A 16566-nucleotide genomic window follows, 5' to 3' on the forward strand; every position below is an offset into this window, starting at 1 on the left:
CAATACCAGTCTCTGTAACACAGATACATAATGGTACAATGCATTCTACTGTGTACGTAAAGATCTTGTATCAGTTACGCTAGACACCTGCCCAACAATAACACAGGAACTAGTTGCAAAGTTTCCTTGTGCAATTCAATAAAAGGTAATTCTGTTTTTACAAACCTAACAGTGAAAGGATTAGGCATTTCAATACAACAGGGAAATGGAAAGGAATTCACTGACATCACACAGATGCTGCTTAGAAGGCTTGGCTCCAAGTTTTCCTTCCACACAAAGGACAGAAAAACAAGAGTTAAACTCTGTCATGGAAAACAGGGCGGTAAGAGAGAGTTAACACTTTCGAGGAACTGGCAAGACAAAACAGCAAGCTCATTGATCCAGCAGCAGTCTAAGCAAATTACGGCAGGAATTTTCGTCACAGCAGCAATGTAAGTCAGACACAAATCAACAGTTAATACACAGAGTAATCCTAATTTAGATCTATGAAGCATTAGGTATATACAATGAGCCATAGACACACAGTAAATTAAATGAAACATGGTTTGCAGTAGCAACAAAAGAAAATTAAAATGCAACATATAAAACAGGTAGATTCCCTCCATGTAATTAATGCTTTTTGAAGCTGCAGACTCAGTTCCCAGTTATGAAAACTGTTCAAGGACATTTACAGAGAAAGTTCCGTACAATGAAATCTTACAGTGCCACAGAAAAGCTGTTCTTCCATCTCCATGCCGACTCTGACACCATAAGATTAACTATTAGGTGCTGCTCTGCAGTTCACAAGCGGATAAGACCCATCTGCGGAATTATCTAGATTAGGCATGTCATGCTCAGTACATTCAGGTTTTTACATGCCGTGAGAACAAGTATAGAACGACTAGGACCTGGGCATCCCTCATATATAAAGTATTCTAACTCCAGAAGGGTTTTGTCCAAGTTATAAAACATCCAGTACTTACACATTTCTATCCATAGTCCTTCCCTTCCTTTCCTCGTGTTTATCTGTACTAGTGAACTCGTTGTTAGTAACAGGATTGCATCAACCAAGAATTGCACAGACACGTTAAGCTGCTGGAATTCAGAGACCAGTATTTAAATACATTACCATCTTCTCATTGGCAAGGGCTGAGGATTTCCCAGGCTGATACTCATGAATGCTTCTTGGCTCGGCTCGGTATTTTCTGGTGTCGACCTTTTTGTCTGGGGGATCCCAGTCATTCCTGAGGACAAGGAAACCAATTAACATGAGCCTGCCTCCTTGTTACCAGGGAAACGCATGTTTTGGATGGAAACGCTCCAGAGTTACTAATCCTCCGTCCAGGCATTTTCATCTCTAAACAGGAAATTTGCCGGAGATTGGGAGCATTTTATGCCTCTTTTTTTTTTCTCCCCTGGCAGTTTCCCTGCGTATCGCAAGTACAGAAATAGAACTGAGTTTTTGGTTTCCTAGAGAACATATTGAATTATTTCTAATTCTCTGTCAGAGCGCAGAAGATATACAGATGTGTCTTGTTTCAGTCCCTGGATAGAATTAACTTGATAAAGAGAAGGAGGAGCTGAGCTGGACTTAACCCAGTGTGTGCCTGGTTGTGTTATTACTCCCAACTCTGCTCCACAAGTATTTGTGGCACAGTGTATGTATCAGGGTCTGTATACCTGTGTACACAAGTCATCATTTTATGGCACTGACCATCAGGAGCACAAGAGAGACCTTGGCTTGTCCAGTAAACTCTCGGTTAATGTCAAAACAATATTAAACTTTTTTATTACTAGATATGACTATCCTACAGCTCTCCAGCCGCTGGAGGATGTCACAGAGGTTGATGGGAGTGGTAGTACAACAAGCTACTCCTGTAAGGATACACATGCATTGGAATCTGATTAAGCAGCTGCCTTAAAGTTCAGTTCTACACATAAATGCTTAGATTTAATTCTGCCCTGTGTGTTCATACCCGCCGTTTTTTGCCTACTCCTGTGGGCACACGGACCTAATTAAATTAGTTGAATGAATACTGTCATTGCTTCTAAAAAAATGTTATCTCTTTTAAAGGAATACAAACACTAAAAAATGAAAGTGGTTTAAAGTAATTAGAATATACTGATGCCCTGCACTTGGCTAACTTTACAAAAACACTACTATAGGTTATATAAGTAAGTGCTGTGTAGCCATGGGGGCAGCCAGCTAAAGTAGAAAAAGCTCAGGTTAAATAGAAGATAACAGATAAGCTCTGTAGAACACTTTCATATTTTAAAGAGTTTATCTGCGATCTAACCAGTGCTGCTTAGTCCTACTTCAAATTCCTAAATTGCTACACAGCAGTGTAATATAATGTAATATATACAATAGTAGCATTAGTGAATTCTATTTTAATTACTTTAAACACATTTTGTGGTGTTACTGTTCCTTTAAAGCTTCCATAGAGGAATGCATTTTCTAGAACTTGTACCACTATTTATATTAACTTTCTGGCAAACAACATAACCCTTCTGCATAACATAACCCATGCACATATTCTAGATGAACTTAGCATTGAGGCCTGCATCCTCCCCCATAGGTAAAGGAGAATCAATTACTGTTTAATCTGCATTTATATTAGAGATGTCTGTCGCTGATTTAAAATTGAGGGCGAAAGAGATAAGAGAAGCTTAGCAAAGTATAGAGAGCCACTTATCTTTTTAACAAAAGACAGATGATGTTTGAACCTCCAAGGGCAGTGGAATATAGAGCAGCCTTCTACTGCATTTTTAGTAGCCCAAACACACAAGGCAGAAATGCTCAAATTGCTCTCTATTGCCCTCAATCACTGATTCAAGCACTTGACACTATACTAAAGAATGTAATTACATGATGACAATATCCCTTTTATGCTTGCAGAGCACTAGTGGAACACATAAAACTGGTCCCCATGGCAAATGCATGATTAAACAGTTGTGCGTATGTAGCCAGACTTCACAGAAAATCTGATGCTAGAAACAGGACCGGATACAAAGATTGTTGTAGTTTAATAATTAACTGAATAGAGGTCACTTAAAATGGGCTAGGAAAGAACAAGAAGTGGGCTCATTTACACAGCACTTGCATACCTACCAACATTTGAAAAATGCAAAGAGGGACAAAAAGAAATGGTGTGCTACCTGCGGCAATTTTTTGACCACGCCCAATTTTGCGACCACACCCCCATCAATACCACTCCCATTTTACAAAATTTGTCAGGTTATTTAAAGTTCGAACACATTTCTGGGGTCTTGATTTAGGAGTTATTACAGTGATGCCATTTGCACTTTAAGCTGCAAGTCTCAGTTCCCCCAAGAGACCTGTTTTATATCTGAGTGCAGGTGTAGTTTGTTAATTTTTAGCTCTCTGCCAAAAGCTACTTATTTAATTAAGTTTAAGAAACTTTGTATCTTTTTTAGCATTAAGTGCAGGAGATCAAAGGAAATGAGGGCCTTTTCAAAAGAATCCAGGACTGTGGGCTGAGCTGTCAAAATCGGAACAGTTGTGAGGTATGTAAAACTTGGTAGTGCAAACTGGCATGTTTTCTGCACACCCTGCCCAATGCTTAGTACCCATAAGTGCTGGTTTGTGCTTCCATGTGGGGTGCAAAGACATGCACCGGCGTTCTGGATTCAGTTTGTATATGTATACATAATATATGCATGACCCCTACTAAACCCTCAGATTCAATTTCTCCCATGACTCTGACTGCTCACTGGAAAACATGCATGAAGCTAAAGATTATGCTTATATAGAATGTAATTTTTAGCAACTGAATACTGATTTTGCATTTACGTTATGGATTTTTTTCGAATATATTATCCAAAGAGCCACAAACACAGTTTTCTATAAACTAATAGATCTGCAGCCACTTGCAATATGGTTTGCAATAAAATCTGGCACACAATAATCCACACATTCTTGGCTAAAGTAGGTTTATTTCACTTGGATCCATCCAAAAACTGCAAACATATATAATTTCCTTGAACAAATGATAAACACATGCCCAAAGGTATAGTAGCTCTTTAAAAATGCTCAAGGAAATGCAGCATGACACATGGACATCTAGGAAACTAAGAGCCATATGTGCTATGAGTGTCATAAGTTCCCAATATTTGAAAATAATCACCAGAATTTGCACTATAAAACAGCTGTCAGTAATAACTTACCTTTCATGGCTTGGTTTCAAGGAAGAGGAGCGTGCTGGCAAAGGCAGAGTGACCGATCTCCGCATGTTCTGATCAATATCAATATTATCCATCTCGCTCTTGGAACGAGGCACCCCAGCTTGTGGTTTGGCTGGAAAGAGGTATTGCGGTTGATATTGTGGAGACAAGGCATCACAGAGAGGGGAAGCAGATCTGCATGCACATTTTATTACACTTTAATGCACACGGGAAGGAAGTGTAACTAAACAATTTTCTCTCTCCTATAAATGCTTTGCATATTTAAGCAAGAGGAGGATAAGGTGGCAATAAAGCTGCTGACTTGGCCCAGACCAAGATCACAAATTATTGGCCCAATATGACCAAATCAGTGCAAAACCTCACCAAACAGAAGAATCTCAAGATGTACGGCAACCTTTAGTTTAATCTCATGTGCTATTATTAAATAGAACAGAGCCTTAAATTTTCCTTTTAATTTAGAAATGTATAATGTATTTTTAAGAATTTATAATTTGTATGTAGCATATAGAAATAGCCAAAATATCATATTAATAGGGCTTTAAATAAAAGTTTAGAGAGCATGATCTTGGCAAATACACAGATTTTCCCTGAAACAGATTAGCTTTAGCATTGAAACCTGATTAACTCACCATCCTCCAAATATGAATGGCGCCCATAGGATGGGTAGGAGTCTGACTCATCATCTGAAAGAGAAACATAACATTGAAAAAGATGCTCTGGGTTTGGCGGAGTACTAGATAATTAGAAGGCAAGTAGCACTGCAAAGGCAGATATAACAAAACCAATCACCACACAATGGGCTCTCTGTAACGCTAAATTGAACTTCTAAGCACACAGAGTAGTGTAAAGGCCCTAAGGTTATGCTATGGTGCTAATTTTTGAAGTAGTACTCTGATGTTATACTTTTTACATGTAGCATCTTCTACAAGTGGGGTCCCACTTTGGTGGACCTCATTACTGGCTTCCAAGGCATGCAGCTTTAGATTCCATGATGCCATGTGAATATGTAGATTTGCTTGACTTGAGTAAAACTACCCTATAAGAGACTGCAACAAGGAGTTCTTGATCTACCACGATTATCAATTATTCCCATTAATTCTTGCTTCTTAGTGTAATATAATAGTGTTATATAATGTTACATTGATTTCAAAGTGATCTGTACCTTAAAACCTGTTTTTAATTTTTTTTTATGAAAATGTGATACTTTCAAGTATACATTATTTAAACATTTTTGTGTATCTATGGGTTTAAAGTTTATCTGTAAAATGATTTACACTTAGAAACAGTATTTGCTTATGCCTTCCAGTTCTTTGCCTCCAGGTCCAAGGCACCTGCTGGGGTGAATTTTCCTTGGTGGTTTCAGACCATTAGAAAGTTGCCATTCTAACTCCAATATTAATTAAGAATGCAATACATGTCAAATTTATTTGCAACAAAAACATATTGAACAGTTATGGATTTTGAAATCATATCAGTATTTTAATGGATACTCTCGGGATCATATAATAACCTTTCTAATGTTTTATTCACCAGTAGGTCCTTCCAACGGACACGAGGGCACCCACTTCGTTTAGAAGAAGGGAGGTTCCATTTAAACATTCGGAAAGGATTTTTTACAGTGAGAGCTGTGAAGTTCTGGAATTCCCTCCCCGAATCAGTCGTGCTGGCTGATACATTATATAACTTTAAGAAGGGGCTGGATGGATTCTTAGCAAGTGAGGGAATACAAGGTTATGGGAGATAGCTCTTAGTACTAGTTGATCCAGGGACTGGTCCGATTGCCATCTTGGAGTCAGGAAGGAATTTTTTCCCCTCTGCGGCAAATTAGAGAGGCTTCAGATGGGGTTTTTTGCCTTCCTCTGGATCAACTAGTAGTTAGGCAGGTTATATATAGGCATTATGGTTGAACTTGATGGACGTATGTCTTTTTTCAACCCAACTTACTATGTTACTATGTTACTATGAGTCTAATACTGAAAGATATGTAATGACAGGGGTAATAACCCTTAGCAACTAGTCACAAGTCTGATTATAACACCACTAAAAACTAAAATTTGATTGGTTGTTGTGATTTATAATACCTGGCAAACATTCATCATAAATCGACAATTAGTGTTTCATGAAGTCAAGCATCCTATAATTTAGTATGACAATCTGGCCACTGGGTGAAACACTGTTTCAAAGAGTACGCAGTATGGCAGATGTAAAAAATCGAACTTTTAAAGAAAAATGTACACAAACCTAAAGTTTCCTTGAAATATATAGCTGATATATCTTTGTTTTTAGGACACTGTATATGTTTGGATTTCATTTTAACAAAGGCTGGGGACCCAGTCAAAATGACAATCCCTCAAATAAAAGTACATTTAAAAGCCCTGTGAATATGGTTGTTCTTTGCAACTTTGGAACACACATGGATCTGTTTGTTCTACTACAGATGAGTGCCGACATTCAGGAATATCAATAGATGAAAGCATTCCATTTCTCTATATTATTCTTCTCAGGCTGCTCCAAAAAATGTTTATTTGCACTTCTTGCTGTGTTTTCCAATAGCAGCGAACATCAGTGAAACACACAAAATCCAACTTATGATACTCACCTTCTATATACCGCCCCTTTCTGTACCAGTGTATACTGCACTCTTTACACTCCACTGTTATTTTCTCTCTCACAGAGACAAAAAGTACATTTTGGGATAGGGGAAAGAGATTCTCGGGAGCAACACTGGCTGCTATGTTCCTTTTGATTCGAGCACACAAGCCAGAGGCAGAATGCACAGAAAGTGACAGATGCAGGGCTAAAAGCATTTTTTTTCCAACACATACAAAATATTACGGTTACAGACTACAGGGATTTCAAATATATAGTGCAAGCTGCTCAGATATCAGTGGGGTAGGCCCGACACAATGCCCCATATATGGGACTGAAGGACCCAAATCAGCAGCTTAAAATCTGTCCGTGTATGGCCACCAACACTTGTTGCACTTTCACTAATTTGTTCTAATTTGTTAAGAACTGAAAATATTTGCAACAGCAAATAATTTGCTATATATACACATAAAAAGCCACTCAATGGTAACTGCCAAAACATGAATACAGTATGCCCACAAAGCCCAGATGACCAAACTGTGGCACAACAACTAATGTTCAACCCAAATCCTTCCAGACACTTGGAGACCTTCAATAGCAGTTGAGAAGCCATGGGGTTTTCCACCATGTTATACAGGGTTTTTGGGCAACCACTGCACACTAGCAGACAAGCTAAAAGCATCACTGCAAATACACCCCACCCAACTGTTACATCAAACATGGTAAAGACAAACTGGTTACAGATTTGGGAGTGGAAAATCCAACAGTCAAGGCAATGTTTGTGCAGAAAAGATTATCTACATCCTTTCAATAACAGTACCTTCAGAGCTAGGGCTAGGAGTGGAGACAGGAAACTGGTATGTAGGAGTGTAAGGATTGGGTTCTGCAGCAAAAAAAAGCAGTGAACTTTAAGAATGTCTACATTTAGCTGCAAGTCTACACTGAACACATCAAATCACCAAAGCTGAGCCACTCATAATGTAAATATTAATAGGTTACAGTTCATAAAGCAATTCAAAAACTACAATTTACTTTCAGGTAAAAATTAAAAATTTTGGAGGTTGCCGGAAAGTAAATAAAAATAAAGGGAAGATTATAAATGCACCAGGACAAGTCCAAGAGGTACCTTTTATCTTGGGTTTGGCCTCAGGGAGCTCAGGAAATATATAAGTGGGAAAATAAGGGTTTTCTTCTGGAAAGTCTAATCAGATTTAAAAAAAGAAAAAGAAAAGGAACAGATAGGGAATTTATCAATATGTACATAAAATGTGGGCAAGTTTTAGACATTCATTTGTCATTTTTGTATGTGGGAGTGTGCTAGTGGTTGAGTTGAACATCTGGAGTCCTTGTCTAATTTACACTGATATTTATCATCAATGAGTGTACTATGCACAATGTTGATGAAAAGTTGTATGATATTCCCAACAGCACCGATCCTAAACTGTCCAGTGATATTATTACTTTTCAGCACAGCACAGCTTCATACGTTCACAATGCTAACTGGCAGGCACTGACTGGAAATTTGTATATTTCAGCAAATGCGAGAGGGGCTGCTAAAGATGCCATAACCATTCATTATTTTATAGGGTCTATGAAGGGCTACTTAGGGCTCTTTTTTGAATCTCATCCTAGACATGCTAACTGGGTGTGGTTCAGGCAGCCTCCGTTCTTCAACTATGCGTTAAGGCTGTGACACAAGGGATAGGAATGAATAATAATGAACAACTAACCAACTCTGAAAAGATTCATCACTGCATTTACAAAAACAAAGGCTGTTAGACTTTTAAATAAACCTCTGTAGCTCCTAAATGTGTTTTCTTTACCTATGTTACAATACATTCAGTACAAGTCCCACCAGCAGAATGATTGACTTGTTTCCACTGCATATGCTGTGTAAGTTATAAGCCCTTCAGTGTGTAAAACATCTGGAAACTCCTATAAGTAGTACTAGTGTAGGATCCATTACCCAGAAACCCATTATCCAAAAAGCTCAGACTTATGGGAAGGCCATCTCCCACAGACTCAATTTTAATCAAATAAATGTAATTTTTAAATGGTATTTCTTTTTTCTCTGTAATAATAAAACAGTGCCATGTACTTGATACTATCTAAGATAAAATAAAAAAAATACACAATAATTTCCTCATGCACAAAGCAAGGTCTGTACATAATAGGTTAGCTGAGATGGGTGTGAAAGTTCAATTCTGGTCAGGGCTTTGGCACATCTAGCCTGCACAGAGCCCTGACTGTAACCCAATGAATTAGGAAACCAACTGCAAACCAAGCTTGATTCAAAACATCAGTGCCCAACGTCACTAATGATCTTGTGGCTAAATAGAAGCAAATATCACCAACAATATTAAAAATCTAGTGAAAATCACTCCTAGAAGAGTAGAGTCTGTTATAGCAGCAAAGGAAGGACCGACTTCATATTAATACCCTTGGTCTGGGGTATTGTCTAGATCAGTGCTGTCCAACTGGCGGCCCGCGGGCCGCATGCGGCCCGCGACCCCCCTCTGTGTGGCCCCCCACCTGTCTGGCTGCTTTGATGGCTTACCTTTGAGTAAGCATTAAATGGTATCAGTACTGAGATTAACTGGCCCCCTGCATGGTTCTCACCTCAGATTCAGGCTGTAATCCCTCTGTATTGTTTAAATATGTAATCCCCTGTGTTTTTCACACCTTTTAGTTTCTGCATTGTTCCCCCCTGCAGTGTTCCCACCTCAGGCTCAGGCTGTATCACTCCCATTGTTCACTTCTTCACACCTCAGACATAAGTACTGTAGGCAGAGTATGGCACATACAGCCAGCATAGGGCAGGTAGAGTATGGCACACACAGGCAGCATAGGTCAGGGAGGGTATGGCACACACAGGCAGCATAGGTCAGGGAGGGTATGGCACACACAGGAAGGGTAGGGCAGGCAGAGTATGGCACACACAGGAAGGGTAGGGCAAGCAGAGTATGGCACACACAGTCAGGGTAGGGCAGGCATAGTATGGCACACACAGTCAGGGTAGGGCAGGCAGAGTATGGCACACACAGTCAGGATAGGGCAGGCAGAGTATGGCACACACAGTCAGGGTAGGGCAGGCAGAGTATGGCACACACAGTCAGGATAGGGCAGGCAGAGTATGGCACACACAGTCAGGGTAGGGCAGGCATAGTATGGCACACACAGTCAGGATAGGGCAGGCAGAGTATGGCACACACAGTCAGGGTAGGGCAGGCAGAGTATGGCACACACAGTCAGGGTAGGGCAGGCAGAGTATGGCACACACAGTCAGGGTAGGGCAGGCAGAGTATGGCACACACAGTCAGGGTAGGGCAAGCAGAGTATGGCACACACAGTCAGGGTAGGGCAGGCAGAGTATGGCACACACAGTCAGGGTAGGGCAGCTATAGCATGGCACACACAGTCAGGGTAGGGAAGGCAGAGTTTGGCGCACACACAGTCAGGGTAGGGCAGGCAGAGTATGGCACACACAGGAAGGGTAGGGAAGGCAGAGTATGGCACACACAGTCAGGGTAGGGCAGGCAGAGTATGGCACACACAGACAGCATAGGACAGGCAGAGTGCTGCCTGTGTGTGCCATACTCTGCTTGCCCTATGCTGCTTGTGGGAGGTGAACCTGGCAGGGGTTTGTTGTGGGAGTTTGTTAGCAGTTGGAAATAGCCATTAAATGGTCCCAAAGGTGTGTAATTATGTACTGGGGGTTGCTCTGCTATCCACAGGGGAGGAGGAGGCATATGGAATTTAAGGGTATATCTTAATATGACATAATTCTTTCACATATGAATGATGGTTGATATCCCCACAGTAAGGACCAAGCATTTGGGATTTTGCTGTGCTACCACCATTGTGATAAAATAGGTGTGGTTTGAAGTGGGTGTGGTTTCAAAAAGGGGAGTGGTCAAACTGGCTTCCATTACTGGCCCTCCACCATGTATGCTAGAGAAATTCCGGCCCTCGGCACCGTAGAAGTTGGACAGCACTGGTCTAGATATTTGTGACCATACAGTATAATGGATCTTTCTATTAGCCTGATCATGTTAGATAAATGTTTTTCTTTTTATGGGGAGCCAAATATATAGCTGTGCTATGCTGTAACCAGAAACATCTAGTTAAGTGTCTGCCCAGAAATGAAATGGTAAATATGCAGATGTGGGGAAATCTTTTTGTCACAAGCAATATCACCCTACTTTACAGTTTAGTGAAAATCAATAAGAAAAAAAAACAATGTGCGAGCAAAAATTAACACAATTAAATGTTTCTGTAACTGTCAGGTTTGATTAATCAGGGAATATCAGAAATGATGTCTTCCCTCTGGAGATGTGTGTCATATATACAGGAATGGAACATAGCTTGAGATTAAAGGAAAGAAACAGAATCAAAGCACTGTTTGGTGTATTTATAGAGGAATAAACATGCACATAGACCCTAACTAGTTCTGTAATTGTCACTGTCAGCCTTTGCCAAGCTTCCTTTTAATATACACTAGGTAATAATGTATTGCATATGATCATATTCAGGTTTACGCAGACTATTCATGGATATATCAAATGCACAAAACCGGTAACTGTGTTTTATCTATGTCTATTAGAGTACCACTTTGGAGAACCCCAATGTTTGAATAAGCAGTTATATTGGAACCCTAGTACTGTGGCTGCCTTCATATCTTAATTTTGGCATATTTGAAAAGACAGTGCAGGGAGGGGGGAAGGATTCACAGGTCTTCTCAGTCCTTCTAATTTGCAAGCTAGTGGAATGAGTTATTACATATGTTTTGTGAGAAGATAAAGGTGTGGTCCTGCTTGATATAGGGGTTACCATCAACAACAAGAGATAGATTAAGGCAGATGAAGGAATGCTGAAATAAGGAATTAGGAAGAATTACCTTTATTTAGCCGGTGAATCTGTTTGAACATTGTCTTGTACCAATCCTTTGACCTTTCTGTGTTCTACAAAAAAAATGACCTACATAAATCCTTTTCAAATATTAAAACAATTGTTTTAAGCTTCTGAAACACTCAACATATTGAGTTTAACTACATATTTGTTATCACCACCTCTATTATAAGGTGTGGCAAGGGACAGGTTAAAGGTCCTCTCTTTAAACAACCGACACAGATACCTATAACACACTTAGAAATAAAACTGATAAATACAGATAAGTAACCAACACAGCTAACCACTCACATACATACAGTTGCCTTCATACAGACAGAGAGAGCCAGTAAAATTGATACAGCAAATGCCATCTGCAACCAGATCCTAATAAATGGGCACACACAATCTACACCCTACTGTATGGCGCAATACCTGTTTTCCCCGAAAAAAACCTACCCCTCCCCTTCAGATATTTAACATCCTCCTACAGTAACCACACATGAATACAGTTTAGGGAAGTATAGTGCACACACACAAAGTAGAAGGGCATCCTTACCCGCAGGGGTATGCCTACTTCATCTACTGAGTCTTCTGGAAACTGAGGGCTTCGGGCATCTCTTCTCGTGTAATCCATGGCTGGCTTCAGTCTCTGAGTATTATCCTGACATTGCTTGTTTTGTGCAGTTAATGACTCCAGCTTCTCATCAGCAGATCTAGTTACCACAGGGTCTGGAAATTTCCAAAGTGTCAGTATGAAAATCAGGTTCTTCCAATGCTGTACTCACGTGAGCTTTTTATAGCACAAAATATTAATATTACACAATACTGTATACTGAATTCCTTTCCCAGGCTTTTAGTTGTCTGTGTTCCTAAAAATGTATTAGTTTGAGTGTTAGCTAATATAGTAAATTTATTGCCCCCTTCAGTTCCACCAACATATCAAAGGTACAAGGTTGCAGCTAAGTACTTTGGAGTCTTGGAACTCCTTATACAAGTACAGGATCCATTATGCAGAAACTGTTTTTCAGAAGGCTTCAAATGGCCAAAAGTCATATCCCACTTGTACTTTTTAAACAAGCAATACTGTTTGACAGATTTGCTTCTGTAACAACAGGACATTTGTTTTTTATAGGGTAGCAGAAATCCATGTTGATAGCAAGACAATCCTATTGGGCTTAAGTAGCCTGTACAGACACACACATGGCGATTTGCGATCGGTCGCACGAATGATCGTTAAATCCGCAACTAACCTTCAGGACTGAAACAGCAGATAAGGAGGTAGAAACAATAGGATTTCTACCTTCTTCTGCCGATTCAGCCCTGACGGCAGATTTTGCTCAGGCGCCTTCTATGGCGCCCGATCAAAATCTTTTAACCTGGCTGATTGGCGAGTCAACCGATATGAGCAGCCTCCTGCGATATTGGTCGACTTGCCATACATGTACCGAATATCGTACGAAACGAGTTTTCGTACGATATTATCATGCGTGTATGGCCAGCTTTAAGGCTTGGTTTCCGCATGGTCCTTAAATTGGAAACCTCTTTATCACAGTAAGGTGTATAGAAGATACAGATGACATGTAAACACTATCTGGACAATGATGTAAACCTAGAAAGGGAAATAATTTTTTATCAGTCAGTTAATTTCAGATTTCAGACACCTGTTCAACCGATTCTACATGTTACATATAAATATAGGTTCTTGTTTGGGTCAATTTAGATGCAGCATGATTAAACCTGGCTGAATGATATAGGTCTGTGGGTTATCACTGGCTTTTATTTTTTAGGGCCAATAAATTTGGGCTCATTTAAGTCCAAAAGTGTAGCTGAGCTCATGCAAATTTCCCCAAAGTCAGATCCACATTAAATCCCATTCATTAAAAGGTACTTGTGTGAAAACATGCTGTTTGCACCTCCGTAAAGATACCACTTAGCCCTTCCTGCCTCCCATTCTGAGCTGAGTTCCACCTACTGACACAGAGAAACCCTGGAGCTACTGCCAGGGTTCCCACACCGCCCTGCATCAATAGGTGAAGCGCACTTGCATCTAAAGAATTAGCTCATGCAGTGAACACCAGAAATTATGTCAACTGAGTTCAACTGAGTCTAATTTATGGGGAAATGTAAGCGCAATTATTTTAATATTGCCACAGCAGATCAGTTGTGTCAGGTGTAACACCGCCTTGCAACTACAACAACACCGGGGTTCTGGAAAAAAAACAAAATTGTGCATTACATGGAAAACACATGATTGTGTTTGAAATTGCACTTTGCACTCGTAAATAACCCATTATGTGTTTTTTTTAAAATATATCTGGCTAGGGCCATAACATTTTGTACCACTAGGGGGTGCTTGGTTTACAGACAGACAACTTTAACTTTTCATTTTAGCCCTTTTTAAAGATAAAAACCCTTTCTTTATGTGGGACAGTCAGCACCCACACAGAATTGTGCTTACTGGAAAGTGGGTAGTTTCAGATTTTTGAAGGGTGGTGTGAGAGTACTTTAGAAAATTAATACTTTAGACTTTTTTTCTCTCTAAGTGCCAGGGGGTGCTGTGAACTGCATTTTTGTTTTCACAGCCCTACTCTGACCATAATAATCTTAACAAGCTTTCAATATTTTTGAAAGTAGTACAGCTTTATTTAGAGACAGGGCAACATATGATTAACAGATAACATTTGATTATGACATTTAGCTGAAATAAGCAATAACTATAACTATCTTCTGACTTATGCCAAAGGGACTGTATAATGTGTGTATTTAATCGTGGATGTTTACTACTTTATAAATTATTATTTCTGGCACCAGGGGATATCTGCTAAAACACTGCCAAAAAATCAAGGGCACAAAATGGTTTCTCTCCATCACCCTGGTATATGATATATAATGTTTCAGAGCTGTGAGAGATTAAAATACCTTTTATAATTTCCAAGGCATTAAATACGTCTGTAGTGATGGCAGTCCAGCTGCTTGAGATAGTAAATAAGGCTTTATGAACCAAATAGCACTAAACTGTAGTAAATACTGTAGCTATTTCTATGATTGCAGTTCAGATTTTTATAGTTTGCCCAGTAAAGCCAAGTATTAAGCTGGCATTGCATTTATTCTGTCATGTGTTCTGGGGCCTTTATATATGGAAGGACCACTGTACCTTACTGTGTTCTGGGGTATTAGATATACAGGATAAAACTGGTCCAACATTTATCCTGCAACGTATTGTGGGAGGTATTTTACTTGACATTTCCACTGCATTTATCCTGCTGGGTGTTATAGGTATTATATATGGAAATGGCCATAAAAGATGCCCCAAAAGCACAAAGGACTGTGCAGGATATCCTCCTAAAACACCCTAGAAACTATAAAAGAATGAGGCCTTCTGGTTGGACTTCATGTTCTGATGACTAATTAGTCATTATAGGGCTTAAAACTTGCATTTTTATGGAAGAATAAAGACAAGATTAAGATTAATTAGTGTGTGAGTAATGGGCAATCTTCTGCCCACCAGATATTGTTGAATTGACCATTTCCCCTTGCTCCATCCCAAACTATATGTACCATTCCAATTTGGGAAATGATGGTAAATCTAACAACAGGTGAATCATTTATCCACACTGAAAATTTCTAGAAGCCAGTCAGGTCTAACCCAGATGGGAGCAGAGTGGCTAGGATAGACAGAAGCGTAAATATCCACAATTATTATAAAGTGATTTAGAACCAATTTCTATACATTCATATGCACAAGCAAATAATGAGCGTGAGATAGCTGTTAATTTCATACCTGGTGCATTACTAAGCCGTTTTTGCTGTTCTGTGATAAAAGGAAAAAACGCATTAACAACAAGTGTGAATCAAACGTGAAGTGCAAATCTCCCATACACAAAACATAAGCAACACACCCCCAAGCTGCTGTGAGATTGTAGAGAGGACAGTGACATAATAAAACATACCAGAAAAAGCAGTGGCTGGCAAGGCAGTGCAAATGATGGATTCACAGCCGATCAGGTGATAAAGCAACTAACCAGACCCTGTGTTACTGTTCTGAGTCACATTCTTGCATATGTTATTGTGTAACTAAGTATTTTTGTCTATCAATTTAAAAACCCTTTTATAGCCATGAAGGGTTAACTTTTGCCCGCCTAATCAGCGCTGTTCTCCTCTGCCCATCTGCTTCTGTTGCTGCACCAGATTTTCCTTCAATGCAGAGAATACAGTCTCCAGTGCCCTGCTTGTTGTTCCAGTCTGACCAAAATCCACTTTATCTCAGGTAGCATCGGAAGTCTGATTGAGGGCAGATCAGTAGAGCAAGTAGGGCATAAGCCTTCCAAAGGCACCCAAGGGAGAGTATGTGCTCTGTTTAGCAGGTCAATTAAACATGGTAACAGAAGCAGAGTCAATGCTGCAGAGGGGGGAGTGGGAATCAATACTTGATATCTTTAAACAGGTCTAGAATTTATAAATGATAATATTTTTTTAAAAAAACAAACAACAATTAAAAACAAAAATTAAAACTGCAGAATTAAAAATTGTTCTTAACAATGATGCCCCTTTAATTTCTCCCCCATTTATTTTGAGCAGGTGCTGAGTGTTTCCAAAATAGAATGTGTGTGAAATGGACAACAATTAGGCATATGACAAGGATGCGTGAACTGCAATGCACTGTATGTAATATATTATCCAGAAAACAACTTTACCAGGCTGTGAAAAATTATCTTAATTGGAAAATGCAAAGAATCATTTACAGCTGTAGGAACTAGCCGAAGCCTTTTCCAAAGAATAGAGATTACTAAAAGTATAAATTCAGACATTTGGAATAATTTTACGAAATTCTTCGACCTGGCTATACACAATTGCAGACCTCTATTGTCAGCCACTGAATGGCCTCACCATCTGTAACTCATC

At 39.5% G+C, this 16566-nt stretch overlaps 1 protein-coding gene across 33 annotated transcripts in view; it reads right to left on the reverse strand.

Moving 5' to 3' along the window:
• The window catches only part of sorbs1 (sorbin and SH3 domain containing 1), a 202451-nt gene that overhangs the window by 45624 nt on the left and 140261 nt on the right, over positions 1 to 16566 (reverse strand). For 32 of the 33 annotated variants that reach the window (XM_012966789.3, XM_012966812.3, XM_012966813.3 and 29 more), the window contains 6 exons: positions 15446 to 15475; positions 12221 to 12393; positions 11672 to 11735; positions 4815 to 4868; positions 4168 to 4297; positions 1109 to 1223 (listed from right to left, as the gene is read on the reverse strand). In XM_012966789.3, coding sequence (XP_012822243.2) covers positions 1109 to 1223; positions 4168 to 4297; positions 4815 to 4868; positions 11672 to 11735; positions 12221 to 12393; positions 15446 to 15475 — 566 coding nt within the window. The remainder of the gene's footprint in view (positions 1 to 1108; positions 1224 to 4167; positions 4298 to 4814; positions 4869 to 11671; positions 11736 to 12220; positions 12394 to 15445; positions 15476 to 16566) is intronic. The other variant, XM_031906734.1, reaches the window with a different exon arrangement.

This window comes from Xenopus tropicalis, chromosome 7 (assembly GCF_000004195.4).
Source record: "Xenopus tropicalis strain Nigerian chromosome 7, UCB_Xtro_10.0, whole genome shotgun sequence".
NCBI lineage: Eukaryota > Metazoa > Chordata > Amphibia > Anura > Pipidae > Xenopus > Xenopus tropicalis.